General features: G+C 45.6%; 1 protein-coding gene across 1 annotated transcript; it reads left to right on the top strand.

Moving 5' to 3' along the window:
* Positions 1–4,348: 4,348 nt before the first annotated feature.
* Positions 4,349–18,176, top strand: LOC310658558 (coiled-coil domain-containing protein 166-like). Its single transcript, XM_083400688.1, has 2 exons — positions 4,349–5,811; positions 16,924–18,176. Exon 2 carries the CDS (start codon positions 16,952–16,954, stop codon positions 17,963–17,965), a length of 1,014 nt encoding a protein of 337 aa, XP_083256814.1. The 5' UTR covers positions 4,349–5,811; positions 16,924–16,951; the 3' UTR covers positions 17,966–18,176.
* The last annotated feature ends 1,482 nt before the right edge of the window (positions 18,177–19,658 follow it).

Genomic DNA, 19,658 nt, shown 5'->3' with positions numbered 1-19,658 from the left:
ACTAATTGAATTTTGAGGAACATTTTATCTTTTGACTACAACCCAAGAAGGAAAGGACTTAGAAAGCTATAACATTTCAGCGACGTTTGGAAGGGCTGCTAACTTCCTCCCATTGACTCAAAGGCAGGCAAGAAATGCCCTTGTGCCCAAGTTTGGAAATACATGTAAAAGCAGCAAGAATTGTCTCAAGATCACATTATTGCCTCAAGATATGGTGTAGAATTAATGATTTGTATGTTTTGTGTATTATGTGTTATTATGTAGGGGTGATAGTGCATTATCTCCACAAAGGGGGGACAAAATTTTTGTGTGTAATTGTTTCTGTATAATGTAGGGTACATAACTATGAACAACAGAGGGATATGGCTTACACCCCAAGTTTTTCATGGAGGATTCTCATATATTACATGCTTTCCGATAGAGCAGGCTATCTTTAGATTCCGGAAAGAGAGTACCTTTTACTATTTCTTTCTTTCTGTTCTAGAAAACTATTTCAAATCTCTTCTATGACTTCTCTGTATCTCTTGCAGATTCAGTACTGTCTTTAAGTAGCAATTGTTTTGTATTTATTTATTAATCTTGGGTTTCCCGTATAGCCGTGAAATTAATCTAACCACAACCAAGTATTATACTTGGAACCATATTTTATCAGGTAGTTTTGAAGCAACACTCTTTTATTATTATTTGAGATGTTTTGATTAGAATGCCAAATGAAAATGGGTGTAGATCACGTCCCGAATTTTATTTATTTATTTGAGGACACGACTACCATATGTGGAATAAGGTCCCTTCACTTTCCTTACATCTCCAACATATTATTACTATTATTGATAACAAGAAACGTGTATATGCCTTGATGTAGCAGGAATGGTCCCTTATAGAGTTAAATTGACTCATTTGGAGAAGTGCCCCTTTTAAGAATGGTTTTGTTTAACATATTGGTTTTGAAAAGCTGAGAACCATGGGACAAGATAAATTCAAATTGGACTCTGTTAGAATTGGGCATGTGTATCCAGGCTGCAATTAGCTTTTGGTCCTTAAGAGCAAGCGAACAACTTTCCATGAGTGCAAGACCAGAGCCTGCAATAATAAAACCCCATTGAATGGCCAAGGCAAAGACGTTTCCCTCACGATATGTCCGAAACCTGTGCCAGCTATGATGAGTGACAGGCGACATGGTTAAATGGAAGCCCTGAGGGGATTCAACAGGATGTGTTACTATACCACTATGCCGGTGTGAGACCATAGAAGAGCTAGCTTGACACCTGAGAAACACACAAAAATGGCAAAGGACAAAACACCAACTGTATTTTCAGTCAGTAGTGGACCTTCCTGCTAAATGTAAAGCATAGACACTATTGAGAAAATGTTTCTCCCAAGAGCCAGAATGGCACAAGTAATTTAGTAACAAAATACAACAGATGTTCCCTTTAAGTAATATCCTATATCCAGCTATCTGCACTGCTATACTTGCAAATGACCGTAAGAGGCATGGCTTGCAAGTCCCTTTCAGGTTTGCATAAACCCACACATCTGGTACGGTTGATACCAAGTCATTATTTAGCGCATATCTATATAACGCACGTACATTGTATTGCTCCGTGTTGTTCCCTCCTTCGCTGTCCTCTTCTACCTTCCCAGACTATGTACAAATGTGGCAAATGGGGGAAGGGTAGTACAAGATCACCGAAATCTAGGGTGCGGAGAAAAGATTTGCAAGTTCTTACAGAACTTTAATGCAAATCTATCTCCGAATGGGGGACTGATACGGAAGGGGGGGGGCATGTCTTCTTCACCTCCTTCTTCGCTACAATATATCCATTTATTTCCAACTGTCAATGACAGAAGGGACTAAAATCTATAAATCATAGAAAATCAACGTGCCAATTTGCTCAATTTCTCTAGAACTCCATGACACCTTCCCTGTCCTCCATAATCCCTCAAGCAAAGTGTTAAGACCCTAATCCTGTCAAATCACTCTGCCAAGCCTTGCCTCTGGGCAATGCCAGGTGGCAGACTATGCATACATGGACCATTGTCTTCTCATCACCTGGACTCAGGATGTGCTTATCTACGCATATCTCCAGCTCTGCATATTCCCCCCTCCCTCCTCCATATGTTAATCCTGTGGAACCCAACCTCTTCTTAATATATTCATGATGTAATCTGTGTAACCCAACCTCTTCTTAATGTATTCATGATGTAACTGGGATGTATTTTGCACTGTATTCTGGGACATGGAGGGAAGTTTCAAAAGTTCATGTCACCCTTTTCTCGCTGTTCAATCTCGCCTTGAACCTTATTGCGCAATAAACATGGATCTTCTGCAGTTTGCTCCTGTCTCCGGCTGAACTCATTTTCCTCCGCAGGGACCCGCGGACTTAGTCCGACGAGCTGGGTGGCAGAGCAGCCTCGCACCCAGATTTTGCCATAACAAGCCTTTGAATGACTTTCGCAGTATGATGGATAATTAGGAAATTTCATAATTTTGATGAAATTTAACCAAATAAAACAGAAATATACAGTGCACTAGATAGATCAAGTGGTGGATTCGTGGGGGGGTGACGGGAAGTCAATAGAAATTTAAGAAGAACATATCGTGATGTAATGTAATAAGTTTTATTTTCTCTCTCTTTTTTGCCTTTTTGGACAATTCTTCTGTATGCTTTTTGTGTTAATTTCAATAAAGCACTATTTAAAAAAATAACAAGAACAAAACAAGAACCAATAGCTGGGTTCCGAGCTGTTCCCTCCCTTGGCCAGAAAGAGGAGCGGCATCTCGCAGAGGAAAAGGCTCTGCCCGAAGCGGGGAACTGCAGGGGAAGAAGGGCTGGGCGGAGGCTCTGGGGAGGCGCACCCTGCACTCCCGCAGGCGACCACAATCCGGGGAGCCCCTTGGGCTGCTTGGCCAAACCAGGGTTTGCAATCCCCGGGGACTGGTCTATCTCTCTCTCTTCCCTGCATGCCAAGAGGGGCTCTGGGGCTGGAGCAGGCGAGGCCGACAGGCGGCGGCGGAGCCCCGGCTGCCCCAGGGGAGAGGGGCACGGGGGGAGCCCGCTGCGCCCTGGGTGGCGCCTGGCCGGGCAAGAGAGAGCTGCCTCGGCGTCGGGCCGTCCCGCCACCAAGCTGTCTCCGCAGCCTGTCGTGGGGTCCCTCAAAAATGCACCCGGGACCGCAGCCCCCCAGCCCCCACATTCTCCATCTCTGCCAACAGCGAGTCCAGCAACCAAGAAGGCGGCTTCTGCCTTCGCTGTCGAGCTTGTCAGCCTGGAAAGGGAGCCCATAAAGGAGAACTCTCAGCCTAAACCTCTGATGCTTTGCAGCTGTACTCATTTGTTAGAGAGAGAGAGAGAGAGAGAGGGTTTTGTTTTGTTTTTGACAGAGAATACCATTATAGATGTGGGTAAACCCAAGATATTAATAAATGATAGGATTTTGATTATTTGTGGTATGAAGGGAGAATGCAGGCTGCGAAGGAATTCCTGGGCTGGGTATGCAAACCAGCCTGGCTGGCTGTGGGAAGAGCAAACCTGTTTGTTGTTGTTGTTTAGTGGGCAAACCAGTTAGCATGCCAAAAAGGTGTGAATGAGCCGTCAAAAAGGGATCCTTTGGCCCTGGAGAGCCCTGGGGTAACTGTGTGTTTGAGGGGACAGGAAAAGTGAGCTTTGAAGCAGGGGTTCCTTGGAAGGAGGAGGAGGAGGAAGAGGGGCTGAGATCCATCTTGGCAGGGGAGGTTGCCTGCTGCCATGCTGTGGGCCATGCTGTAAGTTCTGGACTCCCTCCATGCAGACTGAAGGTGTAAATAGGTGAATAAACCATATTTCTTCAAGCACGACAGTCTCCACCATATCTTCTATTCTCCAAAGGGGCACAGGTCCTGTGTGGGTGCCTGAGACGCCCATGGGTTCTTGCCACCACTTGGCAGGGAGACGGGCAGGCACTGGACTTTTGGAACAATACAATAAAAGTCAAACTAATCTGAAGAAAAGAAATGAAAAGAACTAAAATGATAAGAGGGAAAAAAATCAAGAGATAGAAAGGCAAGAAAGGGAATACAAAAGCCATCTGTCACAATTACGTCCTGTCTTTATCCATACACAGAAAGGTAGACCCTCCCTGCTTTCACCTGGAAGCTTCTGTTTCTTCTCCCGCCCCCCCCAAGATCCTTTCTATCCCTCCCTCCCACTTGGGCCCCCAAGAAGAAGAAGAAAGAGGGGCTTCTAATTCTCCATCTGCCAATTATATATATTATAATCATTCAAATTATTTGAAGCATACACTACAGGAAAACACCTAGCTATATCACATTAAAGAGTTGCTAAGCAGTCTGCCAAACACAATTCTTCTCAGACACCACAGATTCATCTTTTTCTGTCAAAAAGTCCAAAAGAAGTTCTTAATTTTTTATTCTCCTTAGAAGTCCAGAACTGTCCATTTCTCGTCAAGTTCAATTCTTTCCCAGGATTCTATCAGATCTGAATATTATAGCCCTCAATTCTGCACTTTTCCCAATTCTTCCTCACATCAGTTATTAGTGACCCTGAAGTTTCTTGCTATGCATTCATCTCTCTCCCTTTGAAGCCCACCATTTATGATCGTGCCCCATCTTCTCCAACCATAAGGCATTTATTTTTTTCATCAACAAAACAGCTTTCTTTGTCTGTCTCAGTTTTCCTCTCCTCCACCACTATCTCCTGCAGCTCCTCTTGCACACCAACAAGTCCTGTACATTCTTTATGTTCTCCTGTTTGCCTCAAGTCTCCATGGCAGAAGGTCATCCACCCTCTGTTTAAAAGGAACATAAAGTGCTTCCTGTTCTTCTCTCTCTTCCTTTGACCAAAGTCATGTCTGAAAACGGAAAAGGTGAAATAGGAGCCGAAGTGGAGATTTGGCGGAGGGGAGAGGGAAAGAGATGCCCTTGCTACAAAGCCATTGTTAAAACATTTCACATGGCAAAGGTGGATGGGAATCAAGGGGTTTGGGAAGAGCTGGGCAGTTCAGCTTCCCAGCCTACTCCTGGGCCCATTTACTCAGAAGTAAGCCCCTCACCTGCCCAGTCTTCAAGTTCCAGTAAGATCACCTCTGCTCTCCCACTGCCCTCGGCCCACCAGCAACCCAGGGGGGCCAAGCAGCAATGTGATTTTTGCTTCCCCCAGGCCAGCACCCTTGGTGGGGGCCAAATTAGCAAAGCCTTAAGGACACCCCTGGGCAGGGAGCAGGTCGTCTGGGACTCGCAGGAAGATGGTCTCCCATCTTGAAGAATTATGCAGCTTTGTAGAAGCGTTCCAAATTATGCCTGTGTGGACAAAGTGGTCAGGGCTGGGGGGGGGGGCTTTGGCCTACAACAGCAGGGCTCCTCTATTCCTCCTTGGACACCTTCTGTTTTCAACACTGTGGTGATTCCACCTCCATTGTGACGCCGTTGCTCTTCTCTTGAGCACATGATTCTGATGGTCTTCTGTTCTTTGGACACCTTCCATTTTCAACAATGTGGGGATTCTACCTCCATTGTGATACCAGAGTTCTTCTCTTTAGTGTCTTTTTTGCCTTTAAGCTTTTCAGGAGGGTTCATCATCCAAGAGGCCAATGTCTCGCATGACTGACACTCTGATGGGGCAAAAATGTCCAAGACATTTCTACGAAGTGGCCCAGAATTGAGCTTGCCATTCATGACGGGTGCTCTGCTCTTTGCTTAGGATTGCTTATGATGATGGTTCCTCAGGGCTAGCAGGGCCCATATTAACAGAAACCTCCATTCTCCGTACGTGTCCCCACTGCCAGCACCACCAGCACCCATTGCTTGGAGGAAAGGTGAGGAAAGACCCACTCCTTCAGCCCCTGCCACCCTCTCAGCCTCAGAGTCTCTCACAGATGCTTGGTGGCTGCCCACCTCTGTCCCAACTTCAGAAATGGTACAAACAGAAATGCATTGAAGCAGAGCTCCTTTGAACCTCAGCACAGCACAGGGCAGGATAGGTATATTCTTACTTATCTTCAGACCACAATCTCATTGTCAGTCCTTGCAGTGTTAAGACAAGACATAGTGGCCAGGCACTAAAGATGCAAGGGATATGGGTGACTCTGTCAAATTGCTACCTGTATTTCTCAGTCCGCGGGGGGGGGGGGGGGGACCTGCTGCCTCAGAACAAGCCTAAAGTCTGCTTGGATTTGTGTGACAAGTGCCATCATTGTTTGGCACCTGTTTGGTGACTTGTCCAAGGCTTTGGACCAGGTCAGGTTCATCCAGCCCAGAATATCCTGTTTCTGAGCCTAGCACCAGCTCTCCCAAACCTCAGGCAGAGAAGGGTCTTTCTCACCACCTGCTAGGTGAGATGTCAGGGATGAGACCTGGGTCTCTTCTTTCTTTCTTTCTTTCTTTCTTTCTTTCTTTCTTTCTTTCTTTCTTTCTCTTTCCACATGCAAAGCAGGCAGTCTACCACTGAGCTATGTTGCATCTCCAAAAAGGTTGCTCAAAAAGTCATTGTTGATATATGTGTTACAATTGTGTATTTTACAAAGGATAAATTACATGAAGGAGTTAATTGCGACAGCTGTGAAACAGGTGACCAGAACCGAAGTCCAGCTTCGGAGTCACTGTCTTGTGAGTCTCGTGAACAGTCTCCTTAGAAGGGAACTGTGTGTGCAAGCTAGCAGAGGTGTAGAGTTGGGTCTGAGAGGAGAATGCGGAGTTTGTCGGAGGTTGAGGAGATAGTGTGAATGTCAAGCATTTTGTCATGGACCTGCAGCAGGGGGATTACAGCTGGAGAACTTTCTGCTAGGAAGCATCCTCTGCTACCAGGAGAACAAAGTGACGGAAAAGCAACCTTGACTCCTGCAACAACTGCACCATTTTCTTGTACTTAAAAGACTGCACCCTCTTGTGTGTGTGTGTGAGAGAGAGACTTTGTATTGAATCCTTACATTAGACTGGTTGCCTGTTTGCTCATCTAAATGCTGCCTCTGAATTAAGAACTCATCTTCCTCAGCCTCTGTGAGAAGCGGTTACTTCAGCACAACCAACAAAGGTTATGGGCCCGATGTGGCCAGCAGGTGGCGCTAGAGAGCAACAAGCGAATTCTTGAAGTCAATCCCACACTTTGGAAACCAGCGATCTGAACTCATCACAGTCAAGGAAGATTTTGCAGATAACTCAGGGGGCAAACGGGGGTCTGTGAATCCTATGTGGCTAAGTGGTTGTGGAAGCTGCAGAAAGTTTAACTGCAGGAAGGGAGCAAGCAAGTTTCACAATGTCTGTGTCTCTGAGTATGGAGAAACTAACAGAAAAGAATTATGCCAGTTGGTGTGTCAAGATGAAGGTGCTGCTCTGGAGAGAAGATTTATGGGACCCTGTATTAATGACCCACCTTCAGACCCTTCTTCTCCTGAGAAGGGAGTGGGTGGCGCTGTGGTCTAAACTACTGAGCCTCTTGGGCTTGCAGATCAGAAGGTCGGTGGTTCAAATTCACTTAACGGGGTGAGCTCCTGTTGCTCTGTCCTAGCTTCTGCCAACCTAGCAGTTCAAAAGCACACACCCCAAAAAGTGCAAGTAGATAAATAGGTACCACCCCAGTGGTAAACAGTGTTTCCATGCGCTCTGGTTTCTGTCACGGTGTCCCGTTGCGCCATGTTACGGCAAAATCTGGGTGCGAGGCTGCTCTGCCACCCAGCTCGTCGGACTAAGTCTGCGGGTCCCTGCGGAGGAAAATGAGTTCAGCCGGAGACAGGAGCAAACTGCAGAAGATCCATGTTTATTGCGCAATAAGGTTCAAGGTGAGATTGAACAGCGAGAAAGGGGTGACATGAACTTTTGAAACTTCCCTCCATGTCCCAGAATACAGTGCAAAATACATCCCAGTTACATCATGAATACATTAAGAAGAGGTTGGGTTACACAGATTACATCATGAATATATTAAGAAGAGGTTGGGTTACACAGAATTAACATATGGAGGAGGGAGGGGGGAATATGCAGAGCTGGAGATATGCGTAGATAAGCACATCATGAGTACCGGTGATGAGAAGACAATGGTCCATGTATGCATAGTCTGCCACCTGGCATTGCCCAGAGGAAAGGCCAGGCAGAGTGATTTGACAGGATTAGGGTCTTAACACCTTGCTTGAGGGATTATGGAGGACAGGGAAGGTGTCATGGAGTTCTAGAGAAATTGAGCAAATTGGCACGTTGATTTTCTATGATTTATAGATTTTAGTCCCTTCTGTCATTGACAGTTGGAAATAAATGGATATATTGTAGCGAAGAAGGAGGTGAAGAAGACATGCCCCCCCCCTTCCGTATCAGTCCCCCATTCGGAGATAGATTTGCATTAAAGTTCTGTAAGAACTTGCAAATCTTTTCTCCGCACCCTAGATTTCGGTGATCTTGTACTACCCTTCCCCCATTTGCCACATTTGTACATAGTCTGGGAAGGTAGAAGAGGACAGCGAAGGAGGGAACAACACGGAGCAATACAATGTACGTGCGTTATATAGATATGCGCTAAATAATGACTTGGTATCAACCGTACCAGATGTGTGGGTTTATGCAAACCTGAAAGGGACTTGCAAGCCATGCCTCTTACGGTCATTTGCAAGTATAGCAGTGCAGATAGCTGGATATAGGATATTACTTAAAGGGAACATCTGTTGTATTTTGTTACTAAATTACTTGTGCCATTCTGGCTCTTGGGAGAAACATTTTCTCAATAGTGTCTATGCTTTACATTTAGCAGGAAGGTCCACTACTGACTGAAAATACAGTTGGTGTTTTGTCCTTTGCCATTTTTGTGTGTTTCTCAGGTGTCAAGCTAGCTCTTCTATGGTCTCACACCGGCATAGTGGTATAGTAACACATCCTGTTGAATCCCCTCAGGGCTTCCATTTAACCATGTCGCCTGTCACTCATCATAGCTGGCACAGGTTTCGGACATATCGTGAGGGAAACGTCTTTGCCTTGGCCATTCAATGGGGTTTTATTATTGCAGGCTCTGGTCTTGCACTCATGGAAAGTTGTTCGCTTGCTCTTAAGGACCAAAAGCTAATTGCAGCCTGGATACACATGCCCAATTCTAACAGAGTCCAATTTGAATTTATCTTGTCCCATGGTTCTCAGCTTTTCAAAACCAATATGTTAAACAAAACCATTCTTAAAAGGGGCACTTCTCCAAATGAGTCAATTTAACTCTATAAGGGACCATTCCTGCTACATCAAGGCATATACACGTTTCTTGTTATCAATAATAGTAATAATATGTTGGAGATGTAAGGAAAGTGAAGGGACCTTATTCCACATATGGTAGTCGTGTCCTCAAATAAATAAATAAAATTCGGGACGTGATCTACACCCATTTTCATTTGGCATTCTAATCAAAACATCTCAAATAATAATAAAAGAGTGTTGCTTCAAAACTACCTGATAAAATATGGTTCCAAGTATAATACTTGGTTGTGGTTAGATTAATTTCACGGCTATACGGGAAACCCAAGATTAATAAATAAATACAAAACAATTGCTACTTAAAGACAGTACTGAATCTGCAAGAGATACAGAGAAGTCATAGAAGAGATTTGAAATAGTTTTCTAGAACAGAAAGAAAGAAATAGTAAAAGGTACTCTCTTTCCGGAATCTAAAGATAGCCTGCTCTATCGGAAAGCATGTAATATATGAGAATCCTCCATGAAAAACTTGGGGTGTAAGCCATATCCCTCTGTTGTTCATAGTTATGTACCCTACATTATACAGAAACAATTACACACAAAAAATTTGTCCCCCCTTTGTGGAGATAACACACTATCATAATAACACATAATACACAAAACATACAAATTATTAATTCTACACCATATCTTGAGGAAATAATGTGATCTTGAGACAATTCTTGCTGCTTTTACATGTATTTCCAAACTTGGGCACCAGGGCATTTCTTGCCTGCCTTTGAGTCAATGGGAGGAAGTTAGCAGCCCTTCCAAACGTCGCTGAAATGTTATAGCTTTCTAAGTCCTTTCCTTCTTGGGTTGTAGTCAAAAGATAAAATGTTCTTCAAAATTCAATTAGTCAGTTTCTCAAGTCTTTTATAGGAAGAAATTGTTGTGGCCACTGTGAGGCATTGGCTTAAAAAAAAATCCTTTGAAATAGGCCTGCAAAGGGGTTGGGGGGGTTGGGATCTGAAGACATAATTAGTTGTTTTTTGTTTTGTTTTGTTTTGTTTTAGGAGGAAGATAATAGTCCAGAAGGGAGAGAATATTCTAAAATTTTCTTTCTTGGGAAGCTGTGAATACAAACTCATAGTTAAAAGCCTTTTATCCATTTAAATATTATAATCATTTACATTTAATTTCCTTCACTTAGTTTGGCTGTGCAAGAAATGAAGGGACAGAACCTTTGTTAATTTGAATACAATAGGCAAGTTATTAAACATTTTGCTTATGTGGGTCCGAATTCTCTTCAGTATCCTGTTTGAAAGGGAAATTTTTATTTCCTGTGAAAATCTCTGTCAGGAATGCTGTTCCTATAATGCATAGGTATATAGTACTCACAAAACAAAACCAGATAAAAGACAAACTCAGTGGGAAAACTGTGAAAAGAATTTTGCATGTTAGATTGGGGAAACTACTGAGAGGAGCTCACAGTGGGAGTGCTTTGATATTTACCTGTGAAAAGAATTTGGCATGTTAAGATTTGAAACTTGGAAACCTCTTGACTTTTGATGGTCGAGTACTTAACCCTTTTGTCTTACGTAGCCCCTGGAGGAAAGGACACATTAAGGGTGATTTTCCTCAATGGTTCCAGGTTTTTTTTAAGGGAATTTGGATGAGTTTCTCCCTGCAGCCCACGGTCTCCAAACCTCCTCCCCCCCCCCTTCCTCTCTCTCTCTCTCTCCTTTTCCTTTTTTTTTTTTTTAAGCTGACCTAACCTCTGTGCATGTGCAGAGTTCATATTTCAGCAAACCTTTTACACCATTGAAAATGTTGCATCTTTTGGCTAAATTAGAATAAAGGAAGGGAAGGGCAAGGAGTAGATTTTTTAAAAAAATAGGGTTAGATTTTAAAACAAACAAAAAAAAAACCACCTCAGCAATTCAAGTATTCACCAAAGCTAGCAGTTTTCTAAGGGATCATGTTTCCATCAGCCCAAGCAAGGGATTGCTTCCTTTATTTACAGGAAAGGGCCATCATTTTGTGTGATTTCCCTCTGGTCATTCGCGGAACAATGCCACGCCCTTATATATGGGAAAAAATGGCCAGAGAGTCAGAATTCATAAGATCTTAATATTCTCATTCATTTCAGCATTACCATTTGCAGACTAATTTTCCTGCCCTTTATTTACAGGATGGTAAAGGCTGATTCTGCTTGATTATGAATTTGTATGTGCTTAAACTTTGAGTAGACTTTTAAGTCTGATGTTTGTAAATAGACAAAATGATAAACACTGTAATCACTTAAATGCCTGACCTCACCAGTTCTGCTTCAAAACATCACGGCTTTCACCTCTCACCTTTTAAAACTAAAGAGCAAAGCTAGGCTGGATTTCAACTCCATCAGGACACTAGAATTTAAGAATTACCCTCCAATGCTTGCAGACACATGTCCTTCCACACAGCCACAAATTGGGAGAGTTGAAAGGGACCCTGGGGTCATCTAGTCCAACCCTCCAAAATATAGGGTTCATAGCAAGATTTGTACTACCAAAGAGACACACACATACTTATGTACACAGACACAACTGTTTGAAGAGACCACAAGCCATGCTCCTATCATGTACTAAGGAAGAGGAAAATAAAAGCACCCAACTTTATACAGAACCCTTTTAGCAGATCTTGAAGCTAGTTTGAGTGAAGATTGAAGTGAACGTTTTTCCTAAGATAGGGAGAGGATAGTTAAAACAGCCATAGATTTGATTTAAAAGGAATACAAAAGTGAACAATTTTCCTGAACTTGCAGAGGAATAGTAAGCCTAATCTATGCCCCCCCCCCTTTGCAGTTTCCTTTAAAGGAAGCTTACTTGGGAGTAAATTTACCTGGCACAGAAGTAAGAAGAAAAAAAAAACCTGAAAGAGATAGAATGAGACAAGGGGGGCATTTTCTAAGAAAAGAGACCAGGAAGTCTTATAGAGACTGATATCAGGAGCCTTACAATAACTCTTCTGTCCAACCAAATCAAAGTTAAAACTGGACTCAGATATTTTCTTAGAAGGAACACCATACTTTCATAGGAATATGCTTAATCTAATACATACACTGCATTTTAGCTTGAGAGAGCAATTGTGCTCAACTAGGCTTTTGCAGCAGAAACATTAGGTTAACTTCACATTCCAAAATAGACTGGAACACAGGTGTACTCACAAACTCAAAAGTTACAACAAAACATAATTTACCATTAGACTTAAAATCACCCTCCTCACTTAGGAAGGAGGTGGGGTAATCCTCTTTTCAGAACACAAGTAGCACATATACAGGATTTTACCACTTGGGAGGAAAACCCTCTTTTAGAGCCTCTCCCAAATAACAAACATTTGCACACTTCATTCTCATTTTTGTCTTGTTTAAGATTGATAAGGCCCAACATGGCTTTCTTAGATTTAAATTTTGGAGCAAGCTTGTAGTTTAAACTATGCAGCCTTAAGAAAGGCAGTCTGTCAGAGACAGAAGGAACAGACAACACACGTAACAGACAACATGTAACAGACAACATGTAAACATACATATTCTCATATATGAATTAACAGACAACACATATAACAGACAACATGTAAACATATATATTCTCATCCTTTGGTTGGTTATTGCAAGGAGTTGGGCCGCTTCCTTTGGCTTTATTAAGTGAAATTAGTAGGAAGGTCCCACATGGTTTTATGAGCCTCCTTGCCTCTTCAAACACACCACCAGTTAATCAAACTGGCAGGGCTCACAACGCTTGGTTGTCTGGGTACCCCTTTTTATATATGCATGCGTTGCTGTTGTTGCTTTTTGTTGCTTTTCCTTTTTTTGGGGGGTGTGTGTCTGGGATAGAGACGGGAGAAAGAGAGGGGTTGATTAGGATTTGGGGTAACCTGTATAGGGGTTTATTTTGGGGTTTCTCCTGTTGCTTTGCAACTTCCTATGGGGTATTTTTAACGAGCTCTAACTATTCTATTCCTTTTCCTTATCCTTACTTACTATTCCGTAATCTGGGGTTCCTTTCCACTCTGCCCGCCCAATCCTTCTGGGCTGTCCTTCCTGGCAACCTCCTACCTATCGTCACAATCTCGGGAAAAGGGGCCCTACTGGACGCCCGCACCATGCGGTGCCAGATCGGGTGGTCCCTGGACAGAGTTTCGAACCGAAAATCCCCCTTGCTTTTGGAAGCGGGCTCACGCACGATACGTGGCACCGACCAGTGCGGCTGGGATTGAGATAGAAAGCCAGACCACTTCCTGCCTCTTGTTAGGACGCTAGGGAAGATCGGAAAGAGAGCTCCAACCCCTTGCTTTCAACTGGGGACACCCGTTGCGGAGAGTCGTCTATCTTTCAAGTCGGGTCTCTCCGTCTTATGTTCGGGTTCCCAATTGGTGCGGCTGGCTGGAGTTTTAAGAAAAAGAAATAGAGCTCAGAACCCCCTTTCGGGTTGAGCGGCGGTCCACGGTCTCTCTCACTAACCGGACCAAGAGAAAGGTGAGAAGAACGATAGAGAGGAGGGCAGAGAATTTGGTTGCCAGGAGACTTCCACCCCCTTCCCACCAGTGCACTTGATTTCCCTTATACTCACGCGTCTTCAATTATGATCCCTGGATTGATGAATAAGCCGGCTGGATCCCTCTTTGCTCCCCGGCTGAGCTCCTGGGGCTTCCGATTACCGCCTGGAAGATGGCCGGGGGTCCAAAGGATCTTCCCAGGCAAAATGGCCCGGAGCCGGCTGAAGATTTCGGGGCCCCCGGTCAGCAACGCAGGAGAACCTCCAGCCCCACGTTGGGCGCCATCCTGTTACGGCAAAATCTGGGTGCGAGGCTGCTCTGCCACCCAGCTCGTCGGACTAAGTCCGCGGGTCCCTGCGGAGGAAAATGAGTTCAGCCGGAGACAGGAGCAAACTGCAGAAGATCCATGTTTATTGCGCAATAAGGTTCAAGGCGAGATTGAACAGCGAGAAAGGGGTGACATGAACTTTTAAACTTCCCTCCATGTCCCAGAATACAGTGCAAAATACATCCCAGTTACATCATGAATACATTAAGAAGAGGTTGGGTTACACAGATTACATCATGAATATATTAAGAAGAGGTTGGGTTACACAGAATTAACATATGGAGGAGGGAGGGGGGAATATGCAGAGCTGGAGATATGCGTAGATAAGCACATCCTGAGTACCGGTGATGAGAAGACAATGGTCCATGTATGCATAGTCTGCCACCTGGCATTGCCCAGAGGAAAGGCCAGGCAGAGTGATTTGACAGGATTAGGGTCTTAACACCTTGCTTGAGGGATTATGGAGGACAGGGAAGGTGTCATGGAGTTCTAGAGAAATTGAGCAAATTGGCACGTTGATTTTCTATGATTTATAGATTTTAGTCCCTTCTGTCATTGACAGTTGGAAATAAATGGATATATTGTAGAGAAGAAGGAGGTGAAGAAGACGTGCCCCCCCCCTTCCGTATCAGCCAGAAGCAGTTTAGTCCTGCTGGCCACATGATCTGGAAAGCTGTCTGTGGACAAACGCCAGCTTCCTCAGCTTGAAAGCGAGATGAGCTCCGCAACCCCATAATCGCCTTTGACTGGATTTAACCGTCTTGGGGTCCTTTACCATTTTACCTTTACCTTCTCCTGAATGGCTTCACAGAGAGGAGAGAGCAAGAGTCACAATAATTACTGATCTGGAAGACAGCCAATTACTGACTTACAGGGCTGTTAACTGCAAAAGAAGTTTGGACTACTTTAAAGAATTTGCTTGTGAGAAAAGCAGCAGGCAACAACTATATGAATGGGAAAGAAGACAGGAGCAAGGAAAGATGGCAGAGAGCTGTTTCAACAAGCCAAGATAAAGAAGTGAATGTAGAAGAAAGAAAGAGTGACAACATGTTGAAAGTTTATGGAATTTGTAGGTGCTACAACTGTGGATCAGAAAATTACCTTAAAAGAAATTGCCCCAGGAAACATTTGGATTACAAATCTAGATAGAGAAAGAAAATTACAGAGGAAAAAATGGTGTTTCTTTGCCGACATTGTAAAGGTAGACTCTGTCATTGCTGAGGGAGAGTAAATCAACAACAGCTCCAATTAACACAAAATGTGAAAGAAATCCTAAGCGAGTTCTAGAACTTCTGCATATAGATTGAGCAGATCCATTCCAGGAAACTCTGTGAGGAGCTAAATTTAATCTTACAGTTGTTGACAATTTCTTGCATTTTGGGTTCATTTATTTGTTGAAGGAGAAGCTAAATAGAGGTTTGAGAATTTTGTAAGCTGGGCGCAAAATATGATGCAAAGATAACTGGAGTGCAATCAAAAAGAGGAGGTGAATTTATCTCTAATAACTTTGAAAGATTTCTGTCTGAAAAGGGAGTCCAGCATAAAAGGAAGTATTCAGGTGTTTGTGTGTTGAAAGGAAACATCTGGGAAATTGTCTTAGGTGGATTAGCAGTTTCTTATACTCACAAAAGCCAAGAACCAAGATCCTCACAATGACCACTGGTGAAAGTGTCTTTTGATATAATTAAGGATGTCGCAGCCTGAGAAACAACAGGGAAATCCCTTAGCTTCTCTGTCCAAAAAACTCAATAGACGGCATGTACGTTTTGCCCCATCCCTTCTTCATTGTATTTTAATAAATTTAAAATTAACATAATGCACAGTGAAAACCCAATTAATCGAAGAAGCTTCAGCACAAAGCACTAATCAGGTTCTGAGCTAGCTTCTGAGATGCCCAGAACAAAATCTCTCAGATCATGCATTCTGGCATAGCTGCATTTTTCAAGTGCTCAAGAAAGAGATATGCTGACTACATCCTTATGGACTGGGTGCTATGGAGGAGCTCCCCCTTCAGCCCCGTATCTGGCCAACAGCCCCTTGCTCATGGAGAGCTCCCGGGGGGGGGGGACCCAGTTCCCTCTCTCTCCAACTCTTTTTATACATGCCTCAAATGCTTCTGTCCGTTCCCATGTGATGTCAGGAGGGAGCCAGCAAGCAGTAAATCACACGGAGCAGGTGAAGTTAACTCTTGATTAGAAAAAAAGGATCTGCACAGGAGGACCAAGCCTAAAGAGCATAGCAAGTCTTCCTTGGTAGGTCTGATCCTTATGAGGCAGTTGTGGAGCCTGAAAGTCCCCAAGCAATCTGAGACGGCACCTGCGTTTCTGCCTATACTCCTCTTGCTTCTTGCCTCTCCTGATCCTGGGAGACTAGGGAGGTGGAAAGCTTGTCACAGCAGGGTGTGTGTGCGTGGAAGACACTTGTGTTTCTTCACCAGCCTGACTCATCTCTGCCTCTAGGCCTCCCTCAGCCCACTCTCCTGCTTATGCTTCTGATTCTGATTCTAGACTTCCCTCTGCCACAGACCCCTCCCCCCCCCCGCTCACTAAACCCCAGCACCTCTTCAGCTTCTGCCACCTCCTCCTCCTCCTCCCAGTCTGCTCCCTCTTCACCCTCCGACCACTCATTGTCATCTCACCACCAAGCCGCCGACTCTGAGCCTTCCTCCCTTGGTGGTTCCCCAACTGGTTCCTCCCACTATTCCTTTGTGTCCAACCAGTCCAGGACACATGGATAATGGTGCTGGTTCAGTGCAGATCCAAAATATCATCAACAGTTCAAATGATGGCTCATAAAAGTTCCATTTATATTGAAACTGACTGCTTGTATGTTGCTGCTTTTAGAAAAATGACTGAGGACTTCAGGACCTCAGAACGTGGTACCAAAACATTCGAAATAAAATCCCACTGCATTTGTCTTTTGTCAGTGCCTCAGAGGGCAGCCCCGGCCACAGCATGGCGACCAAGAAGACCAGGTCCAAGGCTCGGAAGAGCATCGCCAAGAGCCAGAGCACGACTGGGCCGCTCTTGACGGAGCAAGAGCAGTCCCTGAAGAAGGAGTCCCTCATCCTGGCGGAGCACATCCACACCTACACGCAATGGGTGGACCACTTCCAGAGCAGGAACGAGTTCCTGGACAAGGAAGCGCAGGAGATCCGGCAGAACAGCAAGGCCTACCTGAACTACCTGAACAGGCGCGCTGCCCGGTGCCAGGACGCCATCACCACTCTCAACGAGCAGAACCTCTTTGACCTCACCAGCGTCCTGAAGCAGAAGGAGGAGCTGACCTGCCAGTACACGGACAAGGAGACGGAGATGAGGAGCCAGCTGATTGAGATGGAGACCAAGTTCTCCCTCATGACCAAGGAGGTTGAGGAGCTCAAGCCCTTCAAGGAGCTGCAGTCCGAGCAGCTCATCCGCATCCGGGAGCTGGAGAAGGAGCTGCTGGCCATGAAGATCCAGCACTCGGAGGAAATGCGCTTGCTCAAGAGCAAGTATCTGCACCAGAAGGCGGAGTATGAGGTGCAGGCGGAGCAGAAGGTCCTGGCCCTGGCCAAGAAGGCCGAGAAGGAAGCCGTGCGCAGCCTCATCCACCACACCAACCAAGTGAAGGAGGAGAACAGGCGGCTGCGCAACGAGCTCCTCGGCCTCATCCAGCGAGCTAAAGCCCTGAAAGCCTTCCGGCAACAGCTGAGGGAGCAGAAGGAGCAGCTCCTGCGGGAGCTCCAGTATGGGCGGGGCCTGGCGCACATGCGCCGCTGGCTCCAGCAACAGGCGGCTCAGAAGACTGGCCCCACTCCCAGTAACCAGCCTCCCAAGAGTGAACAAAAATCCTCTTGGGGCGCGAGCACTCAAGGGCCCGCAAAGAGGGGTGCTCAAGCAGCCGCCGCCGAAGGTTTGCCACCACTCTGGAGCCCCAAGAACAGCAGCAAGCCGCAAGCGATGCCCACAAGCCGCCAGCAGTCTTGAGAGAGTGAGCGGTTTCCAGGCGTGTGAGCAAAGGCCTGAGTAGACTTCTAAATGCGGAGGCAGAAATCCTGACTCAGAGACAGAAACAAGCTGTTTGGGGATTGGAGACTGCAGCAGCTCATGCGCTCTGCTCTTCGCTTTGTATCAGAGGCGGCAGGAAACATGGACCAACCCCCCCCCCATTAAAAGGATATGTGTGGATGCGCGTCAGTGCTGGACAGCTTCCTGTCCTCTTATGGGGTCTCTGGTCAAGCGGGAGGAAGAGGCTGCTGCGCCTCTGCTTACTCCCAGGCAAGCCCATCGGCCTCACAGTCAGCAGCAACACTTGCACCCTCTCATAGCCTGCTGCCACCCACCAGCCCTTGGGCAATAGCCCTTGCCCACTTCAGGAGGCAGAAACTGCTAAACATTGGGCAACACAGGCTGCTGCCTTCTCTGGGCAATGGCCAGGGAGCCTTTGTGGTGAAGTGCATTAGTAGCACAAACTTACATTAGTGGAAGGGGTGAGGAACCTGGGACACTGCAGCTATTGTTGGTCCCATCACCCCCAGCATTGGCTCACACTAGCAAGTTTCTTTATACAGCAGAGCGCATTCCCCTTCTTACGCAGCAGAAAGCTGGTTGCAGACTCGTGTGAGCCTCTTAAGACAATAAACAATTCAATCTAGATATGTTCTATTACTCCTGGTAAGATCCCTTTGATCCCTCCTAAAAGAATAAAGACACAACAGTCTTATTCATAAGTAACATAAAGTAGTTTTACGCATGATCAGGCAGAGCAGAGTGTGATCCCTGAAGGCAGGCTTTAGGCTTAAAGTTAAAAACATGTAGAGTTTTACCCCATATGGGAGACGACCTGGGAGACTTCTGGCTGGCAGCCAGCAGTCCAGTCCAGCTGAATCAGGAAGTTCGCAGGACAAAAGGAAGATGGAAAAGAGTGAGTGGCAGCTGGCCTTTCCCCAGGTCTGGGAAGGTCACGCCCACCCACTAGTCACATGCAAGGAAGGATGCTCCAGGCCAGGAGGAACAGGAAGTTTCGACTAACTGGACCAAATATCCCCTTGCATGTCCACTCTAGCAAAACAAGGAATGTTGTACTTGACTGCTCCCAGTGTTTACATCCCATAGGCTGGTGGATCTGACATCACCTGGAGCCACAGCTCCGCTTCCCCTGGTTTGTGGGCTCCAAAGACGGTTCACTGGGAAGCAGCAGCCAAAGGGACTCCAGAAGGAAGTTGTCACCCAGAACACACGCCAGTGGGCACCACTCACACCAGGCATGAAGGTCATGAAGGGCCAGGATCCGTGCCATTGTTCTCCTTGGCGCCAGACAATTTGGCCAATTCATCCAGCAAAATCAGTTTCAGAGAAGCTGGTGGTTAAACAAGGCAGGGTAAGCATTCTGGGAAGCCCGTTTGTGCTGCTGTCCACTCACATTTAAATCCTTCCTCCCCCTGCTGCTGTCCTGAAGAAAAGTTCCCTCCTGAGGCTACTGTTGGGCACAGCAGAGCTCTTGGCCCTCCCACACCCAGTTCCCAGTCTGAAAGGCCTTCCCCTCAGCTGCTTGTTTTCTTTCTGAAGCAAAGACACCTTAGCTGCAAGTATGCGATTATCTTCCTACATAGATTGCCCCAAACAAGGAGCTACAAGCCGAGGGGTGAGATTCTGGCACTGCATCTCTACTGCATTGGGA

Source organism: Podarcis tiliguerta, assembly GCF_965153285.1.
Source record: "Podarcis tiliguerta genome assembly, chromosome: 10".
NCBI lineage: Eukaryota > Metazoa > Chordata > Lepidosauria > Squamata > Lacertidae > Podarcis > Podarcis tiliguerta.
This window is presented reverse-complemented; position numbering and strand designations above follow the sequence as displayed.

Excerpts from the sequence above, each read along its gene's own strand:
- LOC310658558 (XM_083400688.1), top strand. The coding sequence starts at position 16,952 with ATGGCGACCAAGAAGACCAGGTCCAAGGCTCGGAAGAGCATCGCCAAG.